At 34.9% G+C, this 22,284-nt stretch overlaps 1 protein-coding gene across 9 annotated transcripts in view; it reads right to left on the bottom strand.

Moving 5' to 3' along the window:
* ROBO2 (roundabout guidance receptor 2) overlaps nt 1-22,284 on the bottom strand; it is a 691,429-nt gene that overhangs the window by 97,792 nt on the left and 571,353 nt on the right. For all 9 annotated transcript variants that reach the window (XM_070406004.1, XM_070406006.1, XM_070406010.1 and 6 more), the window contains 6 exons: nt 21,691-21,772; nt 20,667-20,829; nt 18,889-19,055; nt 15,646-15,767; nt 5,540-5,771; nt 2,941-3,065 (listed from right to left, as the gene is read on the bottom strand). In XM_070406004.1, coding sequence (XP_070262105.1) covers nt 2,941-3,065; nt 5,540-5,771; nt 15,646-15,767; nt 18,889-19,055; nt 20,667-20,829; nt 21,691-21,772 — 891 coding nt within the window. The remainder of the gene's footprint in view (nt 1-2,940; nt 3,066-5,539; nt 5,772-15,645; nt 15,768-18,888; nt 19,056-20,666; nt 20,830-21,690; nt 21,773-22,284) is intronic.

Here is a 22,284-nt window from a genome sequence, read left to right as displayed (position 1 = left end):
AGGACTGTGGGGTGGGTGGCTTGTCCCTCTCCCAGGCCGCAGCCCCAGCTGCTGGTGCCCAGGACCGCAGGGCGGGCAGCTTGTCTCTCTCCCGGGCCATAGCCTGGTTGGTCCCCATTCCTCTCTCATGAGCTCATTTGTGCCTGACTAGTCTCCATTCCTCTCTCCCCAGTGTTGAGTGTCTGAGCCATTACAGCATCATAGTGTGAGGGTGTGACAATCATTTGCATATTAGCTCTTTATTATATAGGATTTGTTATTGACATTTTTAAAGCCTAATTTATGCAGTGTGTGTTTTTGTGTGTATGTGTGTATTAAGGAAAGAACAATAAGGAAAGCTGAAACTATGTCATGTTCCTTTATAACTAATAATCAACATTGAATGCTCATAACACAATAATTTCCTTAATGCCTGTAGACACTGGTCCCTGGTTGAGCATTTGCATAGGGATTAAAACATAAATTCCTCTTCTTAATTTACTTTTCAAGATTTATTATACATATAATCTATTAAAATATGATGATTGTAAGTTGTAATATTCAAAGTACGTAGGTGCACATCTAAGTAATTTATATTTCACTTAAGAAAATATTAACTTACACAGAAGTAGCTAACAAGATTAATTGACTTAAGTTATAGGTATTGACTGAGATGAAATTAAAGTGAATATTTACATTGACAGTAATAAATCTTAATATTGATCAATATATTCACACACAAGTACATATGCATGAGAACAAAGTGTTGGGAAGTCTTTAAATACTAATGTGATGAATGCTGGACTTTTACTTCTAGTAATAATAAAATTGTAAGGCATACATTCTTCTTGGATATGGAAATCTGTTACTGTGCAAAGTGTTATAAATAGAAATGTGCTCTCTCTATATATTTGTATTCTTATTATATAATATTTTACAATTTAGATACATAAAGAACATAAAGGGTTTATTTCTGACATAGGTAAATTTCTTGAAGCTAATTCTTTAAAACAATATTTGTGAATTGTATATTTTTTTGATTTACACTATGATACCTGTGTTACTTTGGAGGAATATTTAGTCCTGATCTAAATATATATTGTCACCAAAATATTGCAATCTCATATAATTGAGAAAGCTTATAATTTGTGACACAATTTTTCATGTTGTAAAAAAATCAATTTTAAGTAGATGGAACTTTAGATATTTAGTCTCAGGTTATACAATAGTAAAATGCTAACCTTATTAAAAGTCACACACACACACACACGCACATGCACACCATAGTAGATTTTTGTTGGTCTTAAAACAATGTGTCCTAACACTTAAAAACCTTTAAAATCTGTATAATTTCTCCTATTTGAAAGTGCATTATTCCCATATTTCTTATGCCCGTGTTTTTATAATGTAATGGGAATAATTTTACGTGCTTATGAACATTCTTCTCATTTGTTTCAGTAAGTTAACCATTAATTTAAAAAATTATATTTTAATTTTATCATTTTTTTCTTAGAAATAACATAATTCAATCTGCAATGTTTTGTGTGAAATAATTCAGCTTAATTTCACATGCCATATACTAATTTCTGGGGTCAAGTAGGGTGTCTAGTTTTCCATTCTAATAGAACTGTCTAGTTATTGTTGTCATAATTATGTAAATATTTACTAATAACAAAAATTATAGTTTTAAAATTTTTGCAAGTTTTAATGTGGTCTAATTACATCACCTAATCAGAATCTTATTTATCAGTTATATATCTTGTGTCTCTTAAATATCAAATGATGAAGAAACAATAGATATATACTGTTTCTAAATAGCAAAAAGTTCAGCTGAAAAATAAGATAATCAGCCATTTGTTCGTAACATGGTTTTTTTTTTCAAAATGTATTTAATGGCTTTCATTTTTGAATGATATATTTTGCAAGATTTCAGTACATTAACAAAAGCAGATAAAAGCAGAGTTGGAGTTGGTGCTGCCCACCCTTCTATTCACACCCCAGGACTCTAAACCCCGGAAGCATCTTTTTCTGAGAACACAATTTAAAAATTCTGCTATAAGGTGTGTTACACAACAATCTAATCAGAAAAAAACCCTGCTCCACCATTATGGTTTACTTTTGGAACTGAGTTTGTGTTATCTGTGACTTTAGGTTTAGGTTCTAATCCCCTATCCATTTGTTGTTTTATCTCAGCGGTTCTCAACCTGTGGGTCCCGACCCCCTTGGGTGTCGAACAACCTTTACACAGGGGTCGCTTAGGACCTTCGGAAAACACATATATAATTACATATTGTTTTTGTGATTAATAACTATGCTTTAATTATGTTCAATTTGTAACAATGAAAATACATCCTGCATATCAGATATTTACATTATGATTCATAACAGCAGCAAAATTACAGTTATGAAGTAGCAACGAAAATAATTTTATGATTATAAGTCACCACAACATGAGGAACTGTATTAAAGGGTCGCGGCATTAGGAAGGTTGAGAACCACTGTTTTACCTGTCACTCAAATCCTAATTATAAAAAGCCAGGGGCTGTCATGACCGAAATAACCAGATGGATGATCAAACAGCAGGCTGTGTGGGGTGACCAGGCTAGCAGGGGGGTAGTTGGGGGGAACCAGGCAGACAGGGGAGGGCAGTTAAGGGCAACCAGGCAGGCAGGCAGGTGAGCAGTTAGGAGCCAGCAGTCCCGGATTGTGAGAGGGATGTCCAACTGCCGGTTTAGGCCCGATCCCCTGGACATCCCCGAAGGGTCCAGGATTGGAGAGGGTGCAGGCTGGGCTGAGGGGACCCCTTACCATTCACGAATTTTGTGCACCTGGCTTCTAGTATGTAAATATTAATTTACATTCAAATTCAAAAAGAAAGACACTGAAGATGTGCCTCATTCTTATGCTCTTGAGACTCCCCTGGGAGCCTGCTCTGTGAACCTTCCTTCATGCAGGCCCTACCTTGTATTCTTGAATGATTCCATTCTGATGATCTGGAGGAGGAGGGTCCCAGGAAACACTAATACTTGTGCTGTTGTGGCTTCCAACTGTCAGCACAGTGACAGATTGTGGAGGAGCACTTGGGGCTGTAGAAGAAGCAATTAGAATAAACACAAACTGTAAGTCTTGGTGTGCATTAATGGTGCTTGCAGAATACAAATCTGAAGACAAGAAGCAGGAGATTCTGGTTTCCAGTATTCTAACTGTGTATATAGTATTCAAGAGTGACAGTTTTTATAAAATATATTTTAAATATAACGGATGGATTTAAAGCAAATACAATAGCTGTAGTACTATGTACTGAACAATAAATTTTATCAGCTAACATTCTGATGAGTATTTTCTATATACCCAGCACAGAGCTAAGTGTCAGATTTAATTCTCACAATAACCTCAGAAGGTAAAAGCAATAGGGTAGAATTTAAACACAGGTATGTCTAATTTTAAAACTTTGATCTAAAATTTTATTAATCATTATCTCTGAGTGATGGCATTATTGACAACCTATTTATTTTAGTTTGATTTTAATTAATAAAAACAGTGATACAGCTATAAATTATACCAACAAATGGAAAATACTTGTCTTTTCATATTGGGAAAATAATTTACTGCTCTAAATTGACTCATAATTTAAGATTTCAGACTTATTTTATATTGATGGGCAAGGAACTCTAAAGATAGAAATGAAAACAGTTCATGTTGAGTCAAATGTCTCATGGACACATTTTAACTTCTTACATTTGCTTCCTTTATGGTTTCTCTGTAATCCCACTGAGAAAAGGTGAGTGAAAAGAATTTCTGATTTTATACTGCAGTGTCCCATACAGTGTATCTGAGAGGTAACAAATACTAATTCTGATGGAAAGCATGAATTCTCAGTGAATCTCTGAGTTTAAACCAAAGAAAGAAAAATCAATATAAAAATCCTTACAGTTAAAACAAAATTCAAAGGATTATTATGTAAAAGGGTCAATGCTTTCATAATTCTACATGGTTTAGCCCTTTGAAAATATATACAATTGAATTGTAAAATACATTTTAAAGCCTGTCTATAAAGTCTCCCATGTTTGGTAAGTTTGGTCATATTTACATTAAGAAGCAGGACACACACATACCACAATACCACCCTTTATTATTCCTCTGTGTGACAATAATGCTCTGAAATGTGGCACGATGACATAAATCCCACCACCGTCTACCAGTTTTGTCGTTATTAAGTAGACTGTATTGAAAAATAACTTCTGAGAGCTAGTTTTTCGTTGGTCTTTCTGCTGGCGTGGAGAGAACACCATGCCTGCTTCCTTACGGGTCAATGATTCCTGTGCCCAGCTTCTCTATGGATGTGAAAGAACCTAAATCACCACTCATCATTCCCAGGCACAGGTTAGCTGAGTTCCATTTGTTACCTTCACAAGGTCTCTGAAGTCGGAGATGAACATACTGCGATGGTGACAAATGTCTAATCCAGGGGAAAGGTCTAAGTGCAGTGGAATTGATTTTGGAAGTATACTTCAACATGGGATTCTGTATTGAATTATCCCACTTGTTAGTACTATACCTATTCAACCTAAGTAAAATGTAATGGTGATGACTCTATTATTAATTTTTAGTACTTTTTTCTTTACATATCTTAAACATATATTAGTGATGCCTTTAAAAGCCTGTACTTATGCCTGTCAGTGTATCACACTGCAAACCAATGTCAAGATAACCTTTTCATTGTGTTGCTTATTATAAGATAAGCATACTTGAAAAGCTCTTTAGACAAATGAGCATTTACACATTAGTGTGAACAACCTATATACATTTTCTTGAGTTTAGTATATTAATTTATATAAAGTAAGTTTAGAAAAAAAGGCTTTTTTTAATGGAGCATATACACAAAATTAGTACAAAACATAAAAGGGAGGAAATTTATTTTACTTGGCATCTGATGTTTTTTTAGTTTTATGATAGAATTTATTATAAGCATGTAGTTAAATAAAGAAGACACTAGTAAATGGACTGGTTGAGACCTACATTTATTTATGTCTCTCACAGGTTAACTTTAAAGTTCAGGCAAGAAAAGTTCCAAAATGGGGAAGGGAGAAAACAACTGTAAGAAGAAAACTATTGCAAACATGCGTGTGGCATTCTAAATTAGAAATTATGAGTCAGATCAGCAGAGGCCACAGGGAAGAAGACTTCAAGAAGAAAATGTCATTCTAAGAGGCGTGACAATGAACAGCCTGTGCTCTTGAGTTCCCAGTAGCCTGTTTTGATGAAGCCAAGTGAGTCTAATCCATGGAAAAAAAATATGGGGAAATATTATAATCAAGTTCCAATGTACTGACAAAGAAGATTTGGGACAAATGTTTACAAATTATTTGAATGTCTTTTTTTTTTGAGTTGTCAGATTTTATGGAATTCTCAGAACAAAAAGAGAAAAATACTCCTTCCTGGATTCACTTTTAGCGTCTCTCTTGCTACTCTTCTAAGAAAGATGATACACTACAACTTCAACAGAAATTGGTTTCATTACGGTCTAAGTTAGGTTCATGTTAGGGATCTGAATACTGACCTTCTTCAGTAGTACGAACTGTTTTGGATTCACTATCCATTCCTTGGAACTCATTAAAGTAAGGTCGAACTTTAATTTCGTAAGTTACCCCCTTTTTCAGATTGACTAAGACAGCATTTCGCTCATTTGCGACTTTAGCATCTAAATTCTGCCATGTTGGTGTGGCCTGCAGGCCCGAGGTCTGGCGATACATCACACGGTAGCCTTGAATAAACTGGGGCTGCCGATCCACCTGAAAAACAAAGCAAAAAGCTTTTGAAACCAAAGGGAAGTAATTTAGGCACCACAGTGGCTCCATCCTCATTTCTCTTGTCCCTGTTTCTGTCCTCATCAGCTATCATCAGACGATGCCACAGCGTTCTAACTCATATCCCAGCATCTTATACCCTCTTCTAAATCTGACTGCACATTGTTCCTAAGTTATTATTTCAAAAATGAAGAGTGAAACAACTCTCTATCCTGTTTAAAATACTTCATGGTATCCAAGATACTACGTAATTCAAATTCGTTGGAGTAACACAAAGTCCTGTCAAGACCTAGACCTGCCAATTTTTCTAGCTCCATTTCTTATCTGTTTGTCCTTTTTCTATATTCAAGAATTCCTGTCTTTGTGGTTGCATATATAGTTTGTTAGAGATTTCCATTCTCATCTCTGTCCATTCACTAACACCTTCACTTAATCAAAAATAGTTTTTGAGTTCCTACTAATAAGCACCAGGAATTTGAAAATGTAGGGACTTGTATGCACGCATATAAGCCTAATCAATGGACACAGACACAAGGGGTCATGAGGGGGGGTGGGGAATAAAAACGCATATGTAATATCTTAATCAATAAAGTAAGAAGCGTATGAAAATGTAGGGATAAAAAGAGAATGAAAGGAGCCAGTCCCTGACTTCATAGTGCTTAGAGCCCAAGTGGAAGATGGGAATTGTCTAATGATCACCCAAACAATGTCCAGTCACAGTGATAACAAATAGACATGAACAAATGCTATGATTGAGATGTACAAGGAGCTAAGGAAGCCTGGAGTGGAGAAGAATTGGCTGGATCAGGAAGAGAAGATGAAGTTTCCCTGAAGGAGTGCTAAGATCTACAAGGACAGTGGGATCTATCCAGTGGAAGAGCAGGATTGGCACGTGTCCAATTCCTGTTGATGGGGAAGCATGTGAGAGTCCAAAAGTTGTGTTGCTAGAGCATCTGTTCTAAATGGATAAAACAGCTTATAGCCCTCAACAGATATTAAAGACTTTTATTAATTTACCAGTAGTCCCACTACTGACACAATTTGACAACTTTCTTGATCCTTTCATTCTTAAATGAGGATAAGCAGCTGTTCTTGAAAATCTGAGATTTTGAATCTCAAAACTGACATCAAATAGAAATTTAAAAAATAAGTTCACTCATAATAATTACATAAAACCAAATACATAAAAATGTAAGCTAAAAATGAAACATATTCTCTTTATACATTTATGAAACAATCTTTACTGGAATACTACCATTTTTTTCATTTTCAGGGAGAAGACATCTAGCTTTTTTAAATGTCTTACCATGTTTCTAGAAATGCTTGACAAATATAAATACCATAGCACCTTCTCCAATTAACATTTCATATATTATAGTTTGCTAGTCATATTCTAAAAGTCCTTTCACTTGACATATTTCACAGTCAAAGGATGTGTAAAATTTAATGGAGAAGGGGTGGAAGACCTCATTTTATGAAGTTTGAGGAGAAATGAAATAGAATATGTAATGATAAAAATGGTTATTTCAGCTTGTTAAAATTTCTTTATTCAACTGTGAACACGTTATAAACAAATGTTATTCTTTCATGTATTAAAATCTAACCTCTTGAGTTGCAGCATTCAAAAAAATTTACAGAATCACAGTCAAAATACCACAGAACAAAGGAACAGTTTTATCTGTATTTAAAATGTCCAAGTTAGAAAAACACATGAAGTTGGTAAAAGTAGGCATGTGTGTTACTATGTATAGCTAACTCCAGTTTCACAGATGAGTCTCATCGAGTAAGAATTCCTTTATCCACCCGACAGCTTGCTAACCCTCAATGATTTTCTGATATTGGTGCTACTCTTGTGTGAGGTTATGTTATGAAAAAGTCAGCCCTGTTCTGATGCCAAAGCCATAGTCTTTGAATCCTCATCCATGCCACAAGTTTGTGTTTACACCAGTGGACATATATTTTTGAAAAGCAGAAGTTGTTCTGACATTAAAAAACAAGGCAACTAAAAAGCCAAAAGTTAAATTTATGAGAGCCACAGAGAGATACCCTTCATCAAAACTGTCAGTGTTCCAAAATATCACCACAGCATATGTTAAAACAACATTAAACTTGCATTTTATAAAATTCTCTGCATTCACTTTAAGTGAATTTATATACTGAAAGAAAGACATAACTCACAATAATAGCTTGTTAATACTGAAAGAAGCAAGCTGTGTTTTTAAGAAGCACATTAAGCAGCTGTTTCCAGATGAAGGGAGCCTGTAAATCAGGGTAAATTGGTTTTATCCATGTTTGGTTTTCATTAATTAAGTGTTTTAGGGAGTTTATGAAGTTAATGTTTACTATACAACATTGCCTTCCTCACTTCAGTGTACATGCCTTCAGCCAGCATTTTCTAATGACCCACTTAATAACTAAATAGTCTAACTGGATTATTTGCAGTTGCAATACATTCTTTTCTGGGGAAAAATGTTGTTACAGGTGGAAGCAAAAATGAAAATGCTAAACACTTCCTTTAAAAAACTAGGTGGGATTTTTATTGGCTATGCATTCTACGCTATTGACTTCTGAAGCACATTTTGACAGGTGGTCATTTTCAGGTTAAATCATATGCTTGTTACTAACTTTATTACCATTCTGATTATGAGTCTGGACACAATTCCATGGGTTTATAAAAATTTAAAATTTGGTATTTTCTGAAATATGAGTAAAAAAAGAGTTGTCTTAAGGAAAAAGTGAAATGATGAAGAGAGGTTCAGTCTCAGTTGAGTTATAGCTTAGTCTCAAACTTTCTGAGTCTCAAGTTACTTAATTTGTTCAAATAACACCCATGTTACAAGGGCACACACACAATTAAAGGACTACTAGCTATACATAGTAACACACATGCCTACTTTTACCAACTTCATGTGTTTTTCTAAATTGGACATTTTAAAACACTTGCAAGTTTTAAAGATGCACAATGATAAAGCATCATTGTTAAGTAAACAATATACTAAAAAACAGGTGTCCACATGTGTCCCTCATATCATCCCTTGCATTAAAATGTTTAAGTAAGATGCTTAATATTTATCTTTTCAATATTAAAAAAATCCACCTAAACTCAAAAGTCAAAACAAATTTTATTAGGTGGGCTTGGTCTGCTAAGTGACTGGTCTGTACTTAGCTAAATTCTGAGCCTGGTTCTCCAGGGCACTCTTTCACCTCCTGTAGCTGTAATATTTAAGGACAATGAGTCTGTGAATCTTTTTGTCCTTGAACCACACACACACACACACACACAAACACACACACACACAAACACACACACACTAGAATAGATATTTTTAAATGTAATAATTATTGCCATTTCTTTGTGAAACAGCCATTTTCTTATCATTTATGCCTACCTTCATTATAAAAATAGTCATTTTTAGAATGTAGCATTTGCTAACTATTGCTGTTTCAAGATTAGCCTTGTGGGGCATGTGTTTTTTTTGTTTGTTTGTTTGTTTGTTTGTTTTTAGTACAAATGTCATGTATGTTTGGTAAATGAATCCTGCCACCTATTATAGATACCTTCTCACTTGGTCCCAAATCTAAACACATGGGCTGGGGAATATAGTTGCCCCCTTAAGCCCAACACATCTGTAACTCAAACAATGTAATAATTTTAAAAAGACATGCACATTTAGGAAGTTGAAAATAGGACATTGAAATGAAATAGTTGGTCATAATTCCTTTAATAACCAACCGCACCCCCAGTTGGGTTTTACCTCTCAACTACATGCATATCTCATGGGGAGCAATACTCTGTGATATATTAAACATTTTCTTTTTTAAAATAAAAACATGTATGAAATAATTGAGTTGATCATGTAGCAGACAGTTACTGAAAGGGTATTTCATAAATGACGCTTTGCTCTGAAAAAAACAGAAATTAAAAATATAGCCAGACTCTCAGAAGTCAAGCTCACGAGGGAGTGAGATATGAAAACCAGAAATGACAATCTTGTTGGGATATAAAGATGACTATGATAAGGTCCCTTTCCTGAACGAACGAACTCCCAGACTACTGACCTGTAGTTTTGATCTGATTTGATGTATTCTTTTTAATTCAATGACTTTTAAAGTGATTGACTTCATGAACATAATGACTTTGATTCTTATCCAAATAATTTCCACATTTAGAAGCAGCTTTAAAAAGCCCCTTCAGAAAAACCAAGATGGTGGCATAGGTAAACACCGGAGTTTGCTGCCTCGAACAACCACTTCAAAAATACAACTAAAAGACGGAACGGACATCATCCAGAACCAAAGGAAGGCTGGCTGAGTGGAAGTTCTACAACTAGGAGGAACCGAGAATCAGAGGAGGCGCAGTGCTGAAGTAAAATACTAAGGTGCGGAGTGCGCAAGGCGCGGGCTGGTGGCTGAGGGCGCAGTTGTCTGTTTCAATCCGGAGGGAGCCTCAGACTCTGAGCTCCAGATCCGGGCGGGCGAGTCTCTAGGGACCCAGACTCAAACGGGAGAAGCAGGACTGTCTGGCTACGGTCCCTCTGAGGTTTGCAGCGGTTGCTGGGACAGAGAGGCCCCTGGGGACGGACTGAGAGCAGCCAAAACTGCTCCCTCCTCCGCCCTGTTGATCCTGTGGGACCCGCCCAGCCCAAGCCCTGCACAGAGGCATTTGCCAGATAGCCTCAGGCAAAGGCTAGATTAGCACCTCCCTAGAGGACACAAGTTCTTCCACTGCAGACACAGCTGATTATCATAGCCAGTCGGCCTGGAGGTCAAATCCCTCTAGTATTAACTACAACAATCAAGGCTTAACTACAACAAGACTGCGCACAAAGACCACTAGGGGGTGTACCAAGAAAGCGTAAAAAATGCGGAGACAAAGAAACAGGACAAAACTATCAAGGGAGGATATTGAGTTCAGAACCACACTTTTGAGGTCTCTCAAGAGGCTTCTAGAGTCTGTTGATAAACTTGATGAGATGTACAGGAAATCTAATGAGACCCTCGATGGTGTGATTAAGGACCATCTAGAAAGTAAGCATACACTGACTGAAATAAAGAATATTATACAGACTCCCAACAGCAGACCAGAGGAGCGCAAGAATCAAGTCAAAGATTTGAAATTCGAGGAAGCAAAAAACACCCAACTAGAAAAGCAAAATGAAAAAAGAACCCAAAAATACAAAGATAGTGTAAGGAGCCTCTTGGACAGCTTCAAACGTACCAACATCAGAATTATAGGGATACCAGAAGATGAGAGAGAGCAAGATATTGAAAACCTATTTGAAGAAATAATGACAGAAAACTTCCCCCACCTGGTGAAAGAAATAGACTTACAGGTTCAGGAAGCGCAAAGAACCCCAAACAAAAGGAATCCAAAGAGGACCACACCAAGACACATCATAATTAAAATGCCAAGAGCAAAAGACAAAGAGAGAATCTTAAAAGCAGCAAGAGAAAGAAAGTCAGTTACCTACAAGGGAATACCCATATGACTGTCAGCTGATTTCTCAACAGAAACTTTGCAGGCCAGAAGGGAGTGGCAAGAAATATTCAAAGTGATGAATAGCAAGAACCTACAACCAAGATTACTTTATCCAGCAAAGCTATCATTCAGAATTGAAGGTCAGATAAAGAGCTTCACAGATAAGGAAAAGCTAAAGGAGTTCATCACCACCAAACCAATATTATATGAAATGCTGAAAGGTATCCTTTAAGAAGAGGAAGAAGAAGAAAAAGGTAAAGATACAAATTGTGAACAACAAATATGCATTTATCAACAAGTGAATCTAAGAATCAAGTGAATAAATAACCTGATGTATAGAATGAACTGGTGATTATAATAGAATCAGGGACATAGAAAGGGAATGGACTGACTATTCTTGTGGGGAAAAGGGGTGTGGGAGATTCGGGAAGAGACTGGACAAAAATTGTGCACCTATGGAGGAGGACAGTGGGTGGGGAGTGAGGGCGGAGGGTGGGGTGGGAACTGGAAGGAGGGGAGTTATGGGGGGAAAAAAAGAGGAACAAATGTAATAATCTGAACAATAAAGATTTAATAAAAAAAAAGGAAAAAATAAAAATAAAAAAAAGTCCCTTCAATACTCCCAATAGAGCAGATAAGACTTTTTCAATTGATAATGAGTAAAAATATGCTATTAAAAATACAACTATATCCTTGTCCTTGTTAGTTTTGTATCTAGTCAAAGCTACAGAAAATGGATGAGGCATGGCAGATAATCACCCTACTGTGCCATTGGAAAAAAAGATGAGGTCATTATGTTCCCTTCATAGGAACAGAAGAATAGAAACCATTATATGCAGAAAATAGAATGTCTATGTGAAATTATATAAAAATAAAATTAGAAACAATGTAATCCTAGTCATAATTACTCTTAAAATGTTATAAACTTAGTTTTATTTTTGTTAAAGTATTACTCAATTTTGTACTTAGGGGACAAAACCATGACTGATCAGTCAGATGGTGTGGTTTAAGAAGCAACAAAATGCCCCATTCAGGATTATATATTGAAATTCACCATTAAATATTCCACTATGTATGTGTCAGATTTGAAGTAAGGAAATTCTAATGCTATTCTTACCTATAAATATACATGGAATTTAGGAACATTATTCAATCTGTCTGTATTGGTTTTCTTTCATAAAATTATAAAATTAGAGTAAAAAGCCTTAATGTCTCTAAGTTTCAGCCATTCTAATAAGTAAGACCTTCATATTTCCTCAAAGAAAAGTACATGAGAGGTAATATCTTTTCTATTTTTTGAGGATGGAATCATTCACTTCCTCTTTGATTAAAACCTGTCTATAGGGAGCATATATACTGTTATGGCACTTATTCCTGTGTACTGTCATTAAGAATTTGCACGTAGAAGGCAGCCGATCGGTGATTCTCTCTCATCATTGATGTTTTTATCTCTCTCTCCCTCTCCCTTCCTCTCTGAAATCAATAAAAAATATTAAAAAAAAGAATTTGCATTATTTGTGTCTCTTTTTATAGCCCCCGCACACACACACACACACACACACACACATTGGGTACAAAATTGGTTCTCAAAAAAGGCTGTTGGATTGGATTTGTTCAATGAATTTATTATTGAGAGGACACTGGAAGAATTCTATTCATTGTATTCTATATTTCAAATATAATAAATTAAGATTGATGAAAATAATCATTTTTTCCCCTCAATTTTCTTTGTTGATGAAATTAATGGGAATGAGTGAGACAGTTATTTCCCCAAAGAAACTTGGAGGAAAGGTAGTTCAGTTTTTTTGGTCTTTTTTATTTATTTATTTATTTTACTTACAGTCATTCTCCTACAATAAAAACAAAACAAAAAAAAACAATAGAGACATAATTATAAATACTTTCTAATTAAGATTATAATTAAAGTGAAAACTCTTCTAGGAATGTCTAACTAAAATATCCTTTACTTATATAACATACAAAGTCTATCACAAACACAGAAGACTGAAAGAATGCATGCCCTTCTATCATCCCGATATATGCCTTTATGGATTTTTAGAAATTGTAACAGAGAGATCTTTGACAGAAAGGAGAAGTTGGCACTAACTGTATTAGGCTCAGGGAAGATTACCTCTCTCTTCACAAAACAGACACACATGTAGACTCAAGCACATGCACAAGTGTTAGCATTTTCTAATGTGATTAATGGCTATTTTTATAGTATTTGTTGTTTCCACTGAAGTGGCTACTATGTGGGTCAAAACATTTTGTATTTTGAAATGACAGGGGCAGGTTAACATTTATTAATGCACTAGAAGCCTGATGCACGACATTTATGCACTAAGGGGGGGTCCCTCAGCCTGGCCTGTGTCCTCTTGCAGTCCGGGACCCCTTGGGGAGTGTCCACCCGCTAAACTGGAAGGTGGACATTCCCCAAGGTGTCCTTAGCACTGCCGAGGAGGTAGGAGAGGTTCCCGCCACCATCACTGCGCTCGCCAGCCACGGCTGAGCTCACCAGCCATGAGCCTGGTTTCTGGCTGAGCGGTGACCCCCTCCCCCCCGTGGGAGCGCACTGACCACCAGGGGGCAGCTCCTGCATTGAGTGTCTGCCCCCTTGTGATCAGTGAGCATCATAGCAACCAGTTGTTCCGTGGTTTGGCCGATTTGCATATTAGTCTTTTATTATATAGGATGAAATTGAACACTTTAGCATATATTAAAATATTAATTTATTTCTTAAAACCCATTAATTTTTAAACTTAAATGTCAACTTATTAAAATTATATATGTACATGTTTGGTGCTGCTGGATGATGTTCAGCTAAAAGAATATAAAGATGTTTGATTTAAATTTACAAGAAGTCTTCATCAAAATTTAAGTATTTTGTGTTTCAATAACACCATTAAGAAAGTAAGACACAAACTACAGATTAGAAAATGCTTACAAATTATATATCTGATAAACAATTTGTATTCTATAGATAAAGAATTATTACATGACTGTAATAAGAAGACAAACACCCAATTTAAAAATGGGCAAATCATTTAAACAGAGATTTCTCTAAGGAAGATATATAATTGCTCAGTAAACACATGAAGCATCAGTAGTCATGAAACAAATGCAAATGAAAGATTCAAAACATCAGTAGTCATGAAACAAATACAAATGAAAGCCACAATAATATACCATTCATCATTCACTAGAATCGCTATAATAAAAAGACAGAAGATAAGAAGTGTTGGTGAGTATATGAGAGAAATTAGCAAGGATGTGGAAAAAACTGGAATCTTAAAATATTGCTAGTGGGAACATAAAATGGTATAACCACTTTATAAAACATGTTGGCAGTTCATCCAATGTTAAACGCAGCATTATTGTATTACTCAATAACTTCTAGGTAAATATCAAGAGAAATAAAAATGTATGTTTACTTGTACACAAATGTTCATGACACCATTATTCATGATAGCCTAAAGTAGAAACAATTCAAAGGTGTATCAGCTGATGAATGGACAAACAGATGTATATGCTGGTATCTGTATGCTATTAAGGAATGCTATTAAGAAATAAAAGGAACAAAATACTGATACATGCTATAACATGAATGGACCTCAAAAACATTATGCTGAGTGAAAGAAGCCAGGCTAAAAAGATCACATATTGCATTTCATTCCTATGAAAGCAATAGGCAAATCTATAGGGACAGAGAGCAGATTAGTGGTTGCAAAAAGCTCAAGTGAAGGGAGTGGAGAAGGGACTGCTAATGGGCACAAGATTTAATTTTGGGATGATGAAATGTTCTAAAATCAGATTTTGGTGATGATTGTATGACTCTGTAAGTATACTAAAAACCATTAAGTTGTACATTTTAACTTTGGTATATAAATTCTATCTCAATAAACCTGTTAAAGTTCAGAAGACCGAACATATTTCATTTATACTGCAATCAATCTTTCCTTCCTATATTTATTCTTTCATCTATTGGATGCTTTTCTTTTTTGTGTGATTGGTTACACATTGATTTTTAAATGGTAAGAGTTTTATTACCATTTTTTGGGTTGTTGACTTATTTTTTCTTCTTTGGTTTGTTTTCTTAAAGAAAAAAAAAGAGACTATTATTTTATTTTTTTAAAAATATATTTTATTGATTTTCCACAGAGAGGAAGGGAGAGAGATAGAGAGTTAGAAACATCAATGAGAGAGAAACATCGACCAGCTGCCTCCTGCACATCTCCCACTGGGGATGTGCCCGCAACCCAGGTACATGCCCTTGACCAGAATCGAACCTGGGACCTTTCAGTCCGCAGGCAGACGCTCTATCCACTGAGCCAAACCGGTTTCGGCAAGAGACTATTATTAACATAGCCTTTCAGAACTTACTGTCCATGTGACTTGAACAGTCGTGGGTGTCAATACAACCGGAGTATGAAGACGAACAATGACATCTCCTAGTTCCTTCTGTACTTGTCTGTGATCCACTCCTTGTGCTGGAGGGCTGATATCTACAGGTAGACAATCATTCCCAAATTTTAAAAAATTCATAGCAAAATTCCAATGTATATTATATAAGCTAATAATATGCCATTAGAAATAATTACAGGGGAAAAATTTTTTAAAATCTTTGTGACAAAAACAAAGAGTATTTATATACTACCACCATGCTAAAATATAATTTAAAGGATTATATTTATCTTCATTATAATAATATTAATAAAAGAGTGTATGCAATCCCTCACCCCATTCAAATACATTGTTGTGGAAAGTCTCATTATTTTCTTATTAAAGAATAAAGAATGTGCTGTAAGACTTCTCTGGAAACATCAGTTTTATATAGATGTTAAAAGATTTTCTTGAGTAGTTAATGGGTAATATCTGAAAACTGCTGTTTGGGAATTTATTTAATATTTTGTTCCAATTAGTAAATTGTGTGTTTTACTACTTGACCTACTTCAGACTAGGGAAGAAAAGTAATCAGAGGGACTGGAAACTTGAAGTATATTATTAAAGGTAAACAAAGTGAGGGGAAAAGGGGAAGAAGCCTCCAATATTCACAACAATTCTTTTGACCAAAACAATTAAAATACTGATAAATGTTCTAAAGTAATAAAGTTTGAGCAGTGCTCCAATATCCAAGAAAAGGTTTTTGAAACTATTGCAGGGGATAGGCCCCAGGGGAAGAAAGAAGAAAAAACAGATTTCCGATGTTTAGAATGATATATCTTTAGCCATACATTGTTCTGGCCCCTTACTTACCATTCACTTAAATACTCTTTTATTGTCCCATATATATAATGGCTTATAGTGTATGTCCATTAAAATATATAAATGATAGACATCCAAGTCCATCAAATTGATATCAAACACTGAATTTTACACACACTCAAATCAGCTTCTTTAACTGGTGCACTATAATATTTATTTTTTTCTCCAGCTACCTTATTTAAGAAAGAAAGTCCAATTTTAATTGATTTATTTTCTTAATCTTCTTTTTTTTTTATTTTCTCAGGACACAATACCACATTCTTGAAAAAAACATTTTTAAGTACATATCTCAGTCATAACTTAAACGGGGTGCACTAACTTAAATTGGGGCAGCAATAATTGGAACCTGAACTTTGGTGACATTTTTCCAGTTCCATTTTTTTCATCCTTAACATAAACAGCATTGCAAGTTTTATTTAAAACAAAAAATATTTATATTAGGTCAATAATGTTAACCTATGGTCTATTATTGTGATGTTGATGGTGCAAGTATTTGCTGCCTTACTAAAATAATTCTAAATTCTATGGTACTTATTTATTTATTTATTTATATGGTATTTAATATCTTTTAAAAATAAGAGCGCATACAGCAAAGCATTCTTTGAAAAGAAGAGCTTTTCAAATAGCAAAGCTGCTGAAAGTGGTATCAAAAATGATCCTGATATTCAGGCCCAAAACGTGTTTTCCTATTAAACACCTGTTAAGAGAATATAAGCATTTTTTCTTCATATAATCTCTCAGCTGGAACAAGTCAGAGCACAAACACCTTTTCATTAATGTTTTGTTTTGTTTTACTTTTCACCAAGAAATTATTTTATGAGTCGAGAATTAGTGACTGGCACAGATATTGAATGATGCAGGTTTGCGGGTTTAATCACACCACAAGCTTCCACATTCTGTTATCTCTCCACCTTCCCTCACCGCTGCACACAGAAACTGCCCGTTTTCACCTACACAGGTGAAATGATCTAGGTATTATTATTTTCTGAATTTAAACCATACACCTTATCCTCTTTAAGTTCAATAATTTAATTTCGTTTACTCATTAAATTTAGACACACTAAGAGCAATTGGATCCAGGCAAGGTAAAATATAACCAGTTTCAGGTCTTCAGATTCCTTGTTGTGCTTTTTCTTTCTCTTGAGACAGGTTCTTTACCTACAGCTCCTTTATCATTATGGAAAATTAATCACACTACTGCTTCCAGAACAATAGCAAGTGGCATTCCCCCTCCCTTGACTGTCATCATGTCAGCAACATTACAAAAATCACGTGGTAACTTTATTTCACTTGATTCCTTTAAGGTGCCCTTCTCTGTTATAATAGCATGCTAGTAACTGTTGCTGAACTACATTATAATTATAATAATATTTTATGGCTGTATGGTGCTTTTCATAGTATAAAAATACTACTTTGAATTATATCTTGTTCAAAGCCTTTAACAAATAAGAAATGATTAACCCTTTCTCAAGAACTCTGTAGAGAATAGGTTTTAACAAATAATAAAGCAACCATTTCTATTTTATTAATTCTCTTTGCCTACTAGTAGGAAGAGAAATTAGAATGCCACCATTTATATTAATCCTTAGATTCCAGTGACTTTTCATTTTGAAGAGACAGGCTACTAAAAATGAAATGAGATACCTTCCATTTCATCTTGTTATAATGTTCTGGGTAGGTTTTTTTTTTTTTTAATTAGTCAAAAGAATTACATACCTCTGGAAGAAAACTTGATTTACTCCTTTCTGAAACAAATTGCTCCTTTAAATCTCTGGTTTAATAAAATACACTGTAGCGATGGTTGTCAAAATTGTCAAAAACATCAGAAACATCTGCCAGGCACCTGAACACAGACTACTGGGCCCCACTCCCAGAGCATCTGAGACGGGGACTGAGCACCTGTGTTTCTAACGTGGTCTCAGGTGATGAGATGTTGCTTCCATGGAAGCCACACCTTGAGACCCACTGCACTATAGAAGCAGAATTTCTAAACAGTAGGGAGTAATGATGTCTTTATCTGGGCATCTTATCCATTCCAGATCACTGTATAATTAATTTCAAAAAAAGGAGAAATATTTTTCCTTCTTTTGAAATATAGTAAAGCCTTAGATTATTCACTCTTACTATGTGAATATATTCAATTATTTGGTTTATTTGGTACTAAATAGACCCTGACACCTCAAGAAAGAGAATACACTCACCAAGGTGCACAGCATGTTCCCTGCAGACTGGCTCAGTTCTAGTGAATCATTATAACAAGTAATACCGACACATTTATCTTCCTGGTGCAATCCCTTTGTTCTTACAGATGTGCTAATGCCTCCTTCTAGAGCCAGTCATATTTACAGCTCTTGAAATTACCTTGTGTGCGCACAGGCTCTGACATAGGGCTTGGGTCACTGAGACCTTGGGGGTTGATCGCTCTGACCATGAATAAGTAGATTGTATTGGGCCGCAGTCCTCTCACTGTATAGAGGGTGGTCTTTACATGGTTTGCCACTGTCTGCCAGCTATTGCTCACTGATTGGCTGAAACAAGAACAGAAATTTCAGTTAAGGTGCAGTCATAAAGGTACTGGAAATGGAATTGGGTATCAATGACAAAGGTTAATGGCTGAAAATTAAACACACACACATACACACAAAAAACACTTGGAGTGTTCAGCCCAATAAATGAAACATTTGGATGATTTCAATTTATACAACAACAAAGCCAAGCCCACCTAACGGAAGTGCCATGCACAACAAAATTAAACTCAGCCCAGGAGATGTAACAGCCCTTTGCTAATGCACAGCAGCCCACTAAATGAATACCTGTAAAAGGAACAGAGGCCAAGATCACAACATCAAGTTTATACAATAAATATGGTCCTCATAAATGTATATATATATATATATATATATATATATATATATATATATATATACTTTGAAAAGAATTAACCTGTAGAAAGAATAAATGGACTACAGAGTAAATTATGCCAATACATTTTCCTGTTACAAGGTGTGTTTTCTTTTGATCATTTCCACATGCAATATTATAATAAAGCCTTCTAAAACTACATATCTGTAAAAGAAGGAAGGAAGCATTGGATGAGTATTTTCCACTGGTCACATTTTTAATAAAATCATACATGACAGGTCCTCTTGGAATGAGGAGCTATCTCTGAACCCCTTACAGCCAGTTACAGTCAGCATGCCCGTATACAGCACTTTGTCTGAGATCAAGTATTCCTTTTGTTTAAAATGAAGAGAAAATGCAATTTTCAGCACCTTCCATTAATTTTTCAGAAGTAAGTCCTTTGCATCAAAGCATGGGAATTATAAAGAAAAATGTATTTTGAAATTTGAAAACTAGGTGCTCATAATTCCATTAAATGGACTATAAGAAACTAAAATGAAAGCATTCTTAAGCATTTGTCTTAATGCTTGTAAAGGACAGTGGCCATCACTATCTTTATAATGGCAAATAAAAGCACATTGAAACTGAATACAAAACTACATTTTCCTATTTGTATTTTATTAAATTCCCATAAGACATTTAATATAATGACATTTGCTAGCTTATAGTTTATATCCTTAAACTGATGACAATTATTTCAAGTAACAACTAAACATATCTTTTACTTTCAGCAACCAGAGATACATACAATAATTTTTTAGTTGTAGTTTTTAATTTTCTCTTAAGCATAACCAATAGATGTATTTAAATATGTATTCAAATGGAATTATTTTAAGTTCTGCTGTAGGTATTAGGAAACAAAATTCCAGGTTCTGTGCCTCAATAAACATTGCATAACTTAAAAGGTCCTTGTGCCTAATTAAATTATTTTCTGCTTACTTCTAATGCCGAAATTCTCATCTTAAATCCTTATAATGGACAGGGTAAACAAAGGAGCTACGTGATTATGTCATAATTAGATTCCTATAAACTTAGGCAGGGATAATACATATTTAATCTTATAATTAAGGTTAAAATGAAAAAGAAACACACTTAAGTCTATTCTTGAATAAAGTCAGATTTAAAGTAAATTCTTAAAATGTACTGATTGATCCCGTCCTTAAAATAAAAAAGCAGGAGATTTGAGAACATATGAACTAAAGCAAAACCCAATGGAGAACATAGGAAATATCCCATACCTGAACGCCTCAATGATATATGAACTTGCCGGGAGGGTCCCAGGGGTACCTGGTTGCCAGGACAAGGTGACACTGTTCTTAGTAACGTCAGTGACCTGTGGTTTGGATGGTGGTCCTGGCAGGTCATTTAAATCATAATTTTTACTGATTGTTGCTCCAGATTCTGTAGAGGACAAACAGAAAAAGCTTCATTCCTGAATGCATATGCTGACGACTATGGTTAAAAAAGAAAAATCGTATATTACATAAGTGACCTAGTCAGTGAACAAAAGTATATAAGTGAACATTTGCTTTTCCTACATGTTACTAAATGTTTGCTTTCCCACATGATCATTAGGATTGCTTTCTCTTTAGATTGAGAAAATAAAATAAGGTTGTCAAGAAAAAATGTATCAAATTGCATATTTGCGATGCTATGTGTAAGAAGTGCAGGAATTAAAAAGTGGCATGACAATTTTTACATTTAATGAATTTAAAATATTGATCTCTTCTTAACTTGGTATTTGATAATGAGGTAATCACTAAAATGCATGCAAGATTTCTTTTTTTTTTTTTTTTTTTTTTTTTTTTTTTTATTTATTTTCCTCTTAAAGTATTACAAAGGGTATTACATAAGTATCCTTTTCCCCCCCCCCGCCCTTGACAAACCACTACCCTCCCTTACCCCCCAGTGTCTTATGTCCATTAGTTATGCTTATATGCATGCATACAAGTCCTTCGGTTGATCTCTTACTCCCCTCCCTCCTGCCCCCCAACTCTCTCTGGCCTTCCCACTGCAGTTTGACAATCAGTTTGAGGCAGCTCTGCCTCTGTATCTATTATTGTTCAAAAGTTTGTAATGGTCTTTATTATCCATGAATGAGTGAGATCATGTGGTATTTTTCCTTCATTGACTGGCTTGTTTCACTTAGCATAATGCTCTCCAGTTCCATCCATGATGTTGCAAATGGTAGGAGTTCCTTCTTTTTAACAGAAGATTTCTTGAGAAGATAAATTCTGGGAAGATAATTCACAAAGAATTCACCTGTGACATCCAGCACAGCACTCCAGGAAGTCTCCCCACTTGAACTTGTAGCCACACAAGTATAAGTTCCAGTATCAGAAATCTAGTGAGCAAGGTGGGGAGAGAATTAAAGTGTTTAAAATAATTTGTTGGAAATATTAAAAAATTAAAAATACTAAATATTTCCCTTTAACGAGATCAGTATCCAGCTATATTTAAATTGTAGCAGTATAACAATGAATGGAATATAATTATATCATTAAAAAATAAACAAATCATGCCAATGGAAAATTGCAATTTTAGAGCTGAAAGAGACCACAGAAATAATCTAATACATAACTCATTTTATAAGTATACATAAAAGTAGCCATTTTATTAATCACTTAAAATATTTCTGCTATTTGTTGAAGAATAACAAAAGACTTTTAGGAATAATTAATAATATAATCAAAAGTTCTATTTTATAAATGTAAAATGAAGAATACTCTATGATCATGCATTGACAAAAGCCCCAAGATTAAATAAGATGTGTGGTTGAACCCTGTGGGCTTACATTGCAAACATTAATTGGTATCAGTTTAGGGCTAAAGGAAGAGTGAGACTGGAAAGAGAAAC

The sequence above is a fragment of the Myotis yumanensis genome, unplaced genomic scaffold (assembly GCF_028538775.1).
Source record: "Myotis yumanensis isolate MYYU_CA2020_CCGP unplaced genomic scaffold, mMyoYum1.0.hap1 SCAF_2, whole genome shotgun sequence".
In the NCBI taxonomy this organism is placed as follows: domain Eukaryota; kingdom Metazoa; phylum Chordata; class Mammalia; order Chiroptera; family Vespertilionidae; genus Myotis; species Myotis yumanensis.
Note: the sequence above shows the minus strand (reverse complement) of the source record. Positions and strands in the feature narration are given on the sequence as shown.